This window comes from Magallana gigas, chromosome 2 (genome assembly GCF_963853765.1).
Source record: "Magallana gigas chromosome 2, xbMagGiga1.1, whole genome shotgun sequence".
Lineage (NCBI taxonomy): Eukaryota > Metazoa > Mollusca > Bivalvia > Ostreida > Ostreidae > Magallana > Magallana gigas.
In genome coordinates, this window is record NC_088854.1 from 32936815 (window position 1) to 32950333 (window position 13519).

At 35.4% G+C, this 13519-nt stretch overlaps 2 protein-coding genes across 2 annotated transcripts; both read right to left on the reverse strand.

The window, feature by feature from the left end:
* Nucleotides 1-2238: 2238 nt before the first annotated feature.
* On the reverse strand, nucleotides 2239-3768 carry LOC105339831 (uncharacterized). Its single transcript, XM_011445593.3, has one exon. The coding sequence runs from the start codon at nucleotides 3743-3745 to the stop codon at nucleotides 2765-2767; it is 981 nt and encodes a 326-aa protein (XP_011443895.3). The 5' UTR covers nucleotides 3746-3768; the 3' UTR covers nucleotides 2239-2764.
* An 8287-nt stretch (nucleotides 3769-12055) lies between these two features.
* Nucleotides 12056-12934, reverse strand: LOC105339830 (uncharacterized). Its single transcript, XM_011445592.3, has one exon. The coding sequence runs from the start codon at nucleotides 12932-12934 to the stop codon at nucleotides 12056-12058; it is 879 nt and encodes a 292-aa protein (XP_011443894.3).
* Nucleotides 12935-13519: the final 585 nt, after the last annotated feature.

A 13519-nucleotide genomic window follows, 5' to 3' on the forward strand; every position in this document is an offset into this window, starting at 1 on the left:
CCCACATACTAAGAAGAATAATTGTAAAGCTAGGTATCCTATGACAGCGAATGTCGGTGTTAGGAATGTAGAATCGAGACCATTTTAGCTATACCGGTCTCAGCTCCACCATCTGTTGTTACGTTACTACCCAAGTACATGTACATTCAGGTGTTTGTAGATGGGAGGATGTGATCTTCCATCTCTTGTGGGGGTTTTTTGTGTGCTTAAATTTAGTACATTGCTTTATGTGTATTTGTGGACCCTGCTGGTTTTGTCTTGAATGTGCTGGTGGGAGTTGAAGACTAAGGCTATATATCATTAGCAAAGCCCAGGCCTTCTACTGTTGTTAAAGCTGAACACCGCTCGTAAATAGGCACCGTCACACAGGTACCTGGTATATAAACCCTTCGATTTCGTTACACCCGATTGCACATCTGAAACTCGTGGCCGACGTGTAGTGTTCCTTTCGTTGTCTTTGGATTTTTATGCATTTAATTGTTATTTATGTGCATATTATGTCTGTAAATAATGCAATGACCAGTTCATTTGATGTTAGTACTCTCCTGGTTTGAAAAAAGTGCGTAAAACTTGACAATTTCATCGCGACCGAGTAACATGGCGAGGCAAGATGTACGTCCACACAGGTGGGACCTCTACAGTGATATACTTTGAACTGTTAAGAGGTCTATGGCTTATATAGGGGTGTAGGAAGAGCGGTGCTGAAAGAGAAATATGGCGGACAGTGCCTATTTACGAGCGGTGTTCAGCTTTAACGTACCCCATCTACATGATTGTTGTTGTATTCGTCGTGACCCAGTCAATGGCTATGATAAAGAGTGTTGATAACATTACACAGCCTTGAAGGACTCCTGTTTTAACATTAGCATGGGAAAGTGGTTTGCGCATAATCCTTTTAATATTTACACTCAGACTTCATCTTTTAAGCTTTGTTTAAGTATTTACGTGTTTACTTCATAATCCTTAAAAAAAGGAAAATATCCGAACATAGATATTATCCTATCATTATGAAATAATTACTAGAATGACATTGTTTAAAACAAAATTTACATGTGCACGGGGAAGTGTTTTGACGAAAATGAATGTTATGATTGATAGATTTATCATTGGTTTAAAACATCTGTTGTAGCAAATGTTAATGTATTACGGATGTCTTCCGTTTAAAAAGTTTGCTTTGGGGTTTTACCTGTGCATTTTTATGCAGAGATCAATATATAATATTATATTAAAGGTAAGGCAATTATTAGAACTTTTGACACCGTGGTAATTAAAGATTCTCTTCTAAAACAAATGCAATGTAGAGTAAAATGAGGATGTTTATAAAAACAGGCATTTTGTTGTGTTGAAAAAGAATACTCATAATAGTAAATATTCAGAGTACATGATGTCGAATCTGGATGTCAATATCATACATTTTTATTACAAATGATTAATTTGAGAACAATGATAACATAGATGTATTGCCTGTTGGCTTCGCTGATCGTTGATAGCAATTTGTTAGCTGGTCGTAGAATTGATATCTGATCTTAAACGATCGTAGTCCTTGAAATGTGACCTAACCCTCGATCCCAAGTGGTTTTAAAAATACAACTCATTTGATTGCTTATTGTTTTGCAAAAAAATGCAATTTTGACTTGAAAGAACACGATTTAAAAAAGTGTAAAAAAAAAAAAAAAAAAAAGTATTTGATAAGTGCCAAACTACGGCCGTTTGTAATTGTTATTATGGGAAGTTTTCATGTGTAAATATGTGGATAAACCGAGAGGAACAAAGCTCAAATTCCTGCACAATTCAAACTTTTGGTGGAGATACCGCGGGGTATAACAGTATAAACTTTCTCTATAAAATATTATGACGTTGTATACTTTTCCATATGTACGAAGTATCCCATTTGTGTTGTCATATTTATACCAATCAGTTAAAATTCATAATTAATTTATAGTACAAAGAAATAATTAATATAGTTTTACACTGTGGTTTTCTTACTTTCTTTCTACTTCAACCATTCTGTATATAAAAAAACGCAATGCGTAATATGTGTATATATGTTATTATTTTATTTGCAGTGACATATATAGGCCCAATGGGCCGGGTGTTTCAATATTTATTTTGTATTACATATTTGTAATTTGTTATAATACATGTCACGATTATATAAATAGTGCCTGTTTGGGAGGGTAACAGTTGAAATTGACACCCCGAGAAAACCATTGTCAACCGACGCGAAGCGGAGGTTGACAATGGTTTTCGAGGGGTGTCAATTTCAACTGTTATCCTCCCAAACAGGCACTATTTATTTTGTTATACTGAATGTCTTTTTAAAAAAATTTAAGAAAATTTTACTGCTTTTATATAGGAATAACGTGAATTCTACAGCGAACCGTACGCGCATAATTTTCGCGCATGTAACATTTTTTAATGTTACCCGTTGCCAAGTGCGTTGCTAACGCTGAGGGTAATAGTAAATATTATTAACTGCGTCTTAACCAATCAGATTTCAGTATTTAACATGAAAGTATAACAAAATAAATTATTTACTTGCTTACTTTTATTCTATCATTCAATATACGTGTTCAAATAGTATACCTTATCAACAAACTGCATGTACAACATCGGTTCTAAGATAGAAGTACCTCGCATGTGTGCACATAAAAACCTTGTCACCTCTGGAACTGCTAACTAATCGTCTGAAACTGTGACCATTCTGAAGATCTAAGCATTAGATGTTATATCTTCTTGCCTTGCCTCTCGAGCCAGAGGTATGCTAGAAGTTTCGGGAGAAACTAATGCCACTGATGAAAGGGTCATTCGTAGTTGAACTGTTTTCCAAGTTATATGCTTTATTCGATAATCCCCCATCCTCTAGCTTGTCTTTCTTGTTGTTGTCTTCTCGAGTTTCGTCCATGTTTGATTCGTGATGTTCGTAGAAATCATGGGATACCATGGCAATTACCATGACGTTTTTCAAGGAAAATATGGAGACGCCATGATTTAGACCATGCCACAGAATCATCCTCATGATAAGGAGAGGAAGGTTGATGATGTAAGCGAGCAGAATTTTGTGTAGCATCACCAGACGACGTGGAAGTTTGGCGTGGCCAAATTTTGTGTATGTAAGAGTAATTAAAGGAATGGTTGGAATTACGAAATTAAGACAGGCTATAGCTACTATTGCTTCTACAAGACCTGGTGGAAAGGCGCCGCGGTCTTCTTTAACAAACAGTGGTTCCATACTATCCACACAGTCCATGATGTCGAAAATGACGGTCCCTGTTAATTCCTCGATGTACGCCCTTCTCTCGGAACCTGGTTTAGCGTCATGGAGCGATGACATATGAAGAAGAAATACTACTCCGGCGAGGGCTAGCGAAGTTTTGAGAGTGTTTGGGCCAAAAAAGTCATTTTCATTTAGATCGTCTGCAAAGTCAATGAAAATTATGCCCGCCTTAGTCGCGACAATGGCCGAGAATAGAAACCATGAACACACGCCGAGCCAGCTTCCAGCTTTCTTCAACTTAGAATCGGATCTGGGGCCACTTAAATTACGATAGGACACCAAAAATGACGCAATGAAAAGGCAAAAAATGATGACGTCTGCCACCAGAAAACCTAACCAGCTGATGTCTTTATGTTCTACGAGATAGTAGTCCACACAACTTGTATGAAGAATGTAGACCAGCAAGCAGATGATCCGAACAGGTAGATGTTTAACAGTATGACAGCACTTGATGAAACAGTTCGCCATTTTTGCCCCTTTTTATCCCCTGCACAAAAACAAAAAAGCAAATACATGTAGTATCACATCCGCTGTTTGATTGAGCCCCCCCCCCCCCCCTCATGATACTATAGTTAAGTAATTTTTTAAACAATAAAATGCTTTCTTTGGTGAATCATGCTTGATATTTCAAAAGGCGTCGACAATGTAGGAAAAATACATAACCCGCGTTAGCGGGTTATTTAATTTTGTTTTGCAATGATCGCTACCTTCATAACCCGCATGAATCATCAATGAAACCATTTTATTGTTTATATTTACATCTTTCTTTTAACAAATTAATAAATTGATTGTAAAATGTAAGTAATATTCACTAAATTACTGTTAATGTACATCATGCAGTACGTTAGCTAACAGAAACAGCCAAATCGTCTTTTCAAAAAGGAAATCACTATTGGCGTTTCACAAATATGCTTCATATAAACAAGAAGAAAAAAGGTATCACAAGAAAAACATATTATTCTTTAAAATGCATCAAAACAGATGTCGCCATATTTAAAAAAAAATCAAAGTACTGAAAATACTCATGGGAGTTGAACATTGTGTAAACTCAATTAGAAGCGATACCACTCGAAGTGGGAAGTTTAGTTTTGTTGATTAAGAATTTTTCACTCATATGGAGACGCATCCACCTGCATTTGGAGGGCCGCATATATACCTAAAGTCTCCCGCTCCCAAATTGTGGCCTCATTCTACCCACAGTGATCATTTGATTTGAATCTATACTACCTTAAAACGTTTCCACACAAGTTAAAGTTTATATAGACATTTTTTTTAAAATTGATTTTTAACAGATTTTTTTTCTATGTAAAAATTGGACCCCCCTCCCCCCATTGTGGCTCCATCCTATCCTAGAGAATTATAATTTAAACAAAGTTGAGTCTACAGTACCTGAAGATGCTTCCACACAAGCTTCATCTTTTCTGGCCATGGGTTGTTGAGAAGAAAATTGTAATAGATTTTTCTCTATACATTCCAATGTAAAAATTCGACCCACCATTGTGCCCTCCCACGGGGATCATGATTTGAACAAACGTGAATCTACACTACAGGATGATTTCAAACAAGTTTCAGCTTTTCTGACCAATAAGTGTTTGAGAGAAGATTTTTAAAGATTTTTCTTTTCATAATTCAAAAATTAGACCCTCTATTGCCGCCTCAGCTTAACACCAGGGATCATGATTTGAACAATGTTTGAATCTACGCTACCACACAAGTTACAGCTTTTCTGGCCATATGATTTTTTAGAAGATCTAAAAAGATTTTTCTTTATGTATTCTTATGTGAATATTCAACCTCCAATGTGGTCCCACCCTTACCCCGGGGATCATGATTTGAACAAACTTGAATATTGAATACCCCAAAAAACCTACAACATTTTAATAATTATAAATCATCTCCCATTTAAAGGGGACATTACCCGTTATTTGAATGAACTTGAAACCCCTTCCCCCAAGAGTGCTCTGTGTCAAGTTTGGTTGAAATTGGCCCAGTGGTTCTTGAGAAGAAGATAAAAAGTTGAAAAGTTTTTAAAGACACTGACAACCACAACGACGACAGACAACGAACAAAATTTGATCAAGTGAGCTAAAAATGCATAATGACCCACCCTTTTCTTGCATTTTCTTGATTAGAAGTGATCACTTCTAAGAAGTTCAAAATGTGAAAAGTTTATAGACAGACGGATATTGGACAAGAAGTGATAAGAGAAGTTATCTCACTTGATTTTTTAGCTCAGGTGAGCTAAAATTTAAATATAAAATACTGTATTTATATAGCGTTACATTTCATTTGATTATGATAATATTTTACCATGGACAAAATAACAGGGGGGGGGGGGTTAACTTAACATTCTAGGGGTTAAATAGTTGACGCAGACTGAAAAAGATTATGATCCTGAAAAGCTTGTATTTATTTAAATATGCAAGTTCCATAACTATTTTCTCCTTAGTTTAATAAGATATTTTACTAAGCAGACCAGTCATAGGGTTTAACCAGAACCAATATCTGAGTTCCGTTCTGTTTTGTAAATGTAATGCTATAGTGCATTTACCAGTGGCAGCTAGGGTGGCAGGGGATAGTTTCGAAGGAAAGACCCGTCAAAATTTTGAAATAAAGGGAGAACCTGGGGTTTGGCTGGTTATTTGAGGGGTATGAATTGGAAGAATATTTATTGCATTCATTTTGTGGATAGAGGAGCTCATGTCAATTTCATTGATATATGACACTTAAATACTGGTAGCACTTTTCATCAGCTATGGAATGAAAATGCGAAACTGTGGCCAAAATTTTCACTTTCGGTTTTGTGCTTGAAAAGTAGGGAGGGTTCAGAACACGAAATGTCACTCGAAAAGAAGGTGATTGACCCCCCATCAATTGGTGATTATTGGCATGGGTATACATTAAGCTACTAATCCTAGGGTAGTTTATGGCAGTTGCTCGGAGTTGAAGAAAAACTATCCTCTGCCACCTAGGTTAAACTCCATTAGACAATTAAGTAGTACAGTAATCCTTGTTCTGGAAATTTAAATGTTTTATATAAGGAATATTTTCAATGTTGATAAAATGTGGTACTTTCGAAAGACCATTTTATTAAGGGGCTAAAAGGAACTACACTGTGAATATCAATGTATTTTGAATACATCAACATTATTGTTGTGAAGTCAGAACATAACCTTTTAATACTGTGAAGGAAGAAAAGCTGCTTGGTCCGATTTTATATCAAATTGTGTGTACGCTTTTAAACGATGGTTATGCTAAGTAAATAGATGTTAGACATCGCAGTAGTTTTCCCGGTCAATTAAGCCATATTTCAATGACAAAATGATGTACAAAATTTGTTTACAAAACAAAAGACATAAAAAGGGAATCGCGTTATTTCGCTTTGTAAAAATTCCCTGACATCGATTAAAATAAAGATCAAAATGTTTTGGCAAACCAAAAAATAAACCTGTGTGGCATTTCGTTTTGTTGGGGTTTTTTGTGTGCCCATAAAGAAATTATTTTTATATACTTTGAATATTTCTAATTCTCAGAGGAGACCGATTCTGCTGGTGTAAACTTTAACAATATTACCAAACAGACATTCCTGAAATCTTCGATCGAACATTGCTATTTTGAGAAATATGAATAACATTACCGGTGAACTAATTTTACTACGCGATAGACAATGCAAATAGGTTTCGCACCATATTCAGATATTTTGCGCGACTGTCGATAAGTTCTTGTGCGGAGTTGTCATTCGTAGTTTTTTTCAGTGTTTACAAATGACACTTCACTACAAATGAGGTCTGTTATGCAAATTACGGAGATATTTGGGTTCTGTATAGTTTAGTATTACTTTGAATCAGATCTAATCTTCAAAATATGTTTAAAATATTGTTACATTTCCTTGCATTTTAGATCTTCAAAGTTAGATCAGTTCAACAAAAAATAACATGCACTATTTTGTAGCGGATGTTTACACATGGTTTTATTGAATATCACATAAGTAAGTCAGCCGACAGAACCCCCCACTGACGGCCACAATATAATCAATACAAATTACTGCGCATGAAAAGTGCGCGATGATCAAGGGGTATTGAACATAACTTCAACTCCCAATAAAAATGTATGTTATCTGCACTTCTCAGTCGACACATTAATAGTTATTACACTTAAAATAATGTGAAATAACAATTAATTGACGATTAGAGCAAGTATTAATTGAGAAATAGTTCTTACCTTTAGGCTAAGGATCTTAAGTTTCCAGTTCGTATAATCAAGCTGAATAATTAGCTTGACAAATTAATCACCTTATTTTTAAATGTACGTTACCATGCATTTCTAATGAGATACAAGTATTATTTCTTATTATTTCAAGAAGACACAGAAGATGAATGGCTGTACTGTCATGGCTTTATTATTAATACGTACGTATGGTATACGTATTAGATAATTAATCGCAGTTAATAAAACACAGTTGTTAAAGAATTACACAAAATATACGAGCAATTCTGGGATTATAATACAAATGCAAATGCTGATCCTCAACTGGCATTTGGCAGCCAACAGTTCAATTTAATGAGCCATAAATTATTGTTTTTATTATCAAAACTCTGTGATATTGTTAAAAATAGCAAGAAACATGGCTAATATTCTAAGAAAAATATAATTATGTTTCGAAATGTAGGTAAACATGTTTTAAATAAATGTACGTGATTTAAATGTTCGTTACCACAACTTTTTCAAAAATTTAATTGTCACGAGTTTTATAAGAAATAATTTTTTTTTACTGTGACTTCATTTTAAACAGTGTGGTTTGAGAAGTTACCGGGGCACCACATTATGAAGTTGTACATGATGTAAGTTTGATGTTGAGTAAAAATTATCCGTTAGATTGCCTTTGGTAGAAATCAAAGCAAGTTGTTATACTCTGTTTTAATTTTTTGACATTTCATGATGAATTAATGTTTTTAAAAGGTTGATTATGGATTATCATTATGCTTTTTGATAAATTATTGTGTTCAATTATTAATGGTGTTACGATGGGACCACTTCGACCTTTCGCCTTTAGGGCGAAGATGCGATAGTGCGAAGATGCGAAGGCGAAAGTGCGAAGTTGCGAAGGCGAAGAATCGATAGTAGTAAGTGAAAGGGCGAAGTAACCCTTTCAGAACGCCATATCTAATTGTTTGATTATGTAGTATTTTATTCAGAACTAAATGTACGTTACATTAAGTAACGAAGATTTCACTTCATATGTGTATGGTATTCCGGATTTTATTGGAATTCAACAATTTCCAAATCCATTGTTGCGTCATTTATCAAACGTCAATTGTATTATGTATTATAATGCAATGTGACACATCTTCATTTTCATAACAATTTTAAAGAAAAAAAATGGACGGCTCACTGCACCAATGTTACAAAATTATATATCTTGATTTTTACAACAACTATTGCCATTACATTTCTCCAAAGGTCTTACAAATTCAAACACAGCTAGAAGTGCTAAAATTATCTCGAACTTACTAAGGTCAGAGTTTTCAAGACGACAACACTGGTGAAATTTCGGGACGCAACATTAATTAAGGTACTTCTCTACACCAAGACTTATACTTTTTAAGACACTACATGTACGTCACAAGATGGCGATTTAAATGGTTTGTTAAACTGTTTGTATTAATCGATTTAGATGTATATCGTCATTGTTCAGTGGTTAAAGTATCAGGCTTGTGAACCGCAGGTCATGAGTCCGAATCCACCTGGGGCTTTTGTTCATGTTTACTGAATGAAATTTTTCAAAATATCATTGTTTATCTAAAATTGAACATTTCTTCGCCTATTTGACACATATACTTCTTATCCATCATGTTTTCTATCACAATCAAGCAATTTTCTGCTGATTTGAGAAAATATTTCAAGGTGTAGTGAGGCACCTTAAGCTGACTGTCTTTAATTTACATAATAATACTGTCCTTTACAAAAATTTAGATTACTGAGAAACAAAATTTGTACATGACAATGTCATGTACAAATTTTGATTCATAGTAATCTAAATATGTCATGTACAAATTTTGATTCTTAGTAATCTAAATTTTTGTAAAGGACAACACGATAACTGCCTTGCTACGGCATATTTTTATTCATAACTCAATGAATGATAAACTACATTAACATTTCACACAACGGACTGGACACATGGAATGTTGATCTTCGTCAATGTATCAACATGTATCCAAAAAAAAAAAAAAAAAACCACGCCAAAAACCCCAAAAGGAATGAACAATTAAGTTATTTCCAAGTATCGGAATGAAGTGTGCTTCTCATTGAATTGGGCAAAGACGATGGATGTCAATGATTACAGTCAATGATTACAGTTATTCCATAGGCAGTAGCCGCTGAAAGTTAGATGTAGTATTTAATTAATTACTGCACAAATTATCGTTTAAAGTCTTTGAAATATCACCACTTTAGAGCTTCTATCAGCAATCTCAATGTAGATGGTTGTCGGTAGAAATGATCATAAGAGTCGTGATTTTTGGACGGTCAATAGACTACGTCTTATTTTGCCAATTGTTTACCAGGTATTAATTAACAAAAGTCGATGGTTCATATCTATTTTGATCCAAAAAATCGAAAATAGACTTAAAAGATTTCGGTATGATATATTGTCCATCCAATAAGTGTGAGTAGGCAATCGGTTTTTTGAACGCAGTTCCGAATCGCTATTTGCAATTCAAAGGTGAACTGAGTTCGCAATAATTATTCAAAATTCATATTTGTTGCCTGAATTTTTCAGGCAACAAATATGAATTTTGAATCATCTACTAGTGGTATACCACTACCACTGTAAAAATATGGTGAAGCGGTCATCTCTAGTTTTTGAGATTCGAGCCCCCATTTATAGACCACTATTAATTATTATGGGGTTTTAAAAATCGAGCTAGAAAACATCGAGGGCCCTTTCCCTAGGGGCTAAAATTTTCAGGGTCATCTACTAGTGGTATACCACTACCACTGTGAAAACATGGTCATTTCTAGTTTTTGGGAGTTGATTTTAATCAACTCTCCTATGCAGTCACTCAGACAAATCGAAAGTGAAACAGTGTTTGGACCTCAGCACAAATCATTGCTGCTGACAAGACTTAGTTCTTGAAAATAATTGATGAATTCGATGTAATGTATGCTAAAGCATTGTTTTTCAAGGAAACTTATTTATAAATACCTTGAAAATAGTCAGATTTTAGATGGTATGAACAATTTAGATATTTTTTGTAGTCGTATGTATTCCTACGCCAGAGTTCAATATAGTCTCGACAACTCGACGCTCGGCGGTCTCCGTAAATCCTTGTCGGAGATTTACGGTGTCAGCCGAGCGTTTGGTTGAACGAGACTAGAGTTCAATATTGCTTGGATCCATACAATTTTCGAAAAATATTTCTATCACTGATACATAGTTTGATTGAATCAATTTTATCTTTAAATATTATTCAACCTGATTCATATGGGGGTTTCTCGACATTCTTGTCGAAAAATTCATATTATAAAAATGTAAGAGTAAAAAAAAGTAATTCAAATTAGAAACTACATGTACTTGTCATGCAAAATAACATATCATTGATTTTAAAATAAATAAACATCGACAAAATCAACTCCCGTCAGTTCTTCAGTACTTTGATTGAGATTCGGGTCCCCACTTAAAGAACACTTTTTGTATTAATGGGGTATTAAACACCGGGCTCGAAAACATCAAGGGCTTTAACTCTGGCGCTGAAGTTTCCAATGTCATCTACTAGTGGTATACCACTACCACTGTGGTGTACCACTAGTAGATGGCCCTAAAAATTTCAGCGCCCAGGGCCCTCGATGTTTCCGAGCTCTATGTTTAAAACCCCATTATAATGAAAACTGTTCTATAAGTGGGGGCCCGAATAAAAAAAACAACTACAGATGACCACACCATTTTATTTTAACGGTGGTAGTGGTATGCCACTAGTAAATAACCCTGAAATTTCAAGCCCCAAATATGAATTATAAATTTTGAATTACGAACTGCGTTCTAGAATCTTTGAATTACGAATAGTGTATTAATATATGAGTGGGGTCCGAGACAAAAAAAATATAGAAGACCAAATTACCATATTTTTACAATGGTAGTGGTATATCACTAGCAGATGACCCTGAAAATTTCAGCGCCCAGGGGAGGGGCCCTCGATGATTCCATACTCGATGTTTAAAATCCCATTTTAATGCATAAGAATAGTCTTCTTTGAGTGTGGCCCGAATCTCAAAAACAAGAGATGACCACAATATTTTCACAGTGGTAGTGGTGTACAGTACCACTAGTAGATGACTCTGAAAATTTCCGCGTCCAGGGCATGGGTCCTCGATGTTTCCTAGCCCGATGTTTAAAGTCACTTTATAATGAATAGTGCATTTTTAGGGCCCCATATCTCAAATGCTAGAGATGACCACATCACCATATTTTCACGGTGGTAGATGTTGACCACAGGTAGATGACCCTGAAAATTTCAGACCCAAAATTTGAATAATAGTTTTTTAAATTGCGAACTGTGTTTTAGAACGCATTTTGAATAGCGAAATGCGTTCCAAAAACCGATTGCCCGACTTTTCGTATCACAGTTCTAATATAGATACAGGTACATGTATAAAAAATTTAACCTGAAACAAAAAGGTCTTGCAGTCTGCCGGTTTGTAGAAATTTCACTGCATAACAATTTTAATCTGAAAAAAGGCTACTGCAGTAGAGGTTTTTGGAATATAGTAACGAAACATTCAGTCGTAGTTAAAACGATTTTCCATATTGTATGTGTCGCCCTTTAACTCCCCATCTTCTGGTTGTTCTTTATTTTCTTTATTTCCCACTTTCGATGTCTCCACATTTGCCTCATGATGTTCATAGAAATCGTAGGATATCATAGATATCACAATGACGTTTTTCAAGGAAAATATGGAGACGCCATGATTTACACCATGCCACAGAATCATCCTCATGATAAGGAGAGGAAGGTTAATGATGTAAGCGAGCAGAATTTTGTGTAGCATCACCAGACGACGTGGAAGTTTGGCGTGGCCAAATTTTGTGTATGTAAGAGTAAGTAAAGGAATGGTTGGAATTACGAAATTGAGACAGGCTATAGCTACTATTGCTTCTACAAGACCTGGTGGGAAGGCGTCGCGGTCTTCTTTGATAAACATTGGTTCCATACTATCCACACAGTCCATGATGTCGAAAATGACGGTCCCTGTTAATTCCTCGATGTACGCTCTTCTCTCTGAACCCGGTTTAGCGTCGTGGAGTGAGGATAGGTGAAGAAGGTACACTACTCCGGCGAGGGCTAGCGAAGTTTTTAGAGTGTTCGGGCCGAAAAAGTCATTTTCATCTAGGTCGTCTGCAAAGTCAATGAAAATGATTCCAGACTTCGTTGCCACTATGGCTGAATACAAAAACCATGAGCCAGTGCCGAACCAACTTACACCTTTTCCCGATGTAAAATCATTCTTGGGACCCACGAGATGTCGGTACGAAACGACCGATGACGCAATAAACAGGATAAAAATGATGACGTCTGCCACCAAGAAACCTAACCAGCTGATGTCTTTGTGTTCCACCAGATAATAGTCCACACAACTTGTATGAAGGATGTATATCATCAAACAGATAATTCGTACTGGTACATGTTGAACGGTGCGACAGCACTTAATGAAACAATTCGACATGTTTTTCTTCTATTTTTTTTTAGCAGTTGTGGGATAAACAAATTATAAAATACTATTTCATCCATAAATCACTTCAACTTTTTTCTTAACTTCATCTAAATAAGTTTCAAAAGGACGTTTTTCACAACACAATGGTCCAATGAAATGGAAATCGGATAGTAACAAACCTAGAGACGTCTTTCGAAAAAGTGTTTTCCTGTCATTGAATTATTCCTTCTATTTGGTGGATTTCATTTATCAGCTGTGTATATAGGTATACACCTTTTTTTTGGAAACAAGTTCTTTTCTAGATCCCAAACGGTCAAACAAATGTCGAAGTCCATTAAAAAGAACTGTTAACCCACTGTCAATACTAGGCACTTGTAAGCAAGTTGTTTGCTTTCGAAGTGCGATGTGACCATTTTGCAATTCAATTTTAGCTAGCATTGCAGTGGTTTGAAAACGTAGGGACGTTTAAAGGAGATCCGACCCAGTTCGGGAGAGTTTAATAGCGTCATATTGAAAGTTGTCAGAAAAGGG

Coding starts and splice junctions, on each gene's coding strand:
- LOC105339831 (XM_011445593.3), bottom strand. CDS start 3,745: ATGGCGAACTGTTTCATCAAGTGCTGTCATACTGTTAAACATCTACCT.
- LOC105339830 (XM_011445592.3), bottom strand. CDS start 12,934: ATGATATACATCCTTCATACAAGTTGTGTGGACTATTATCTGGTGGAA.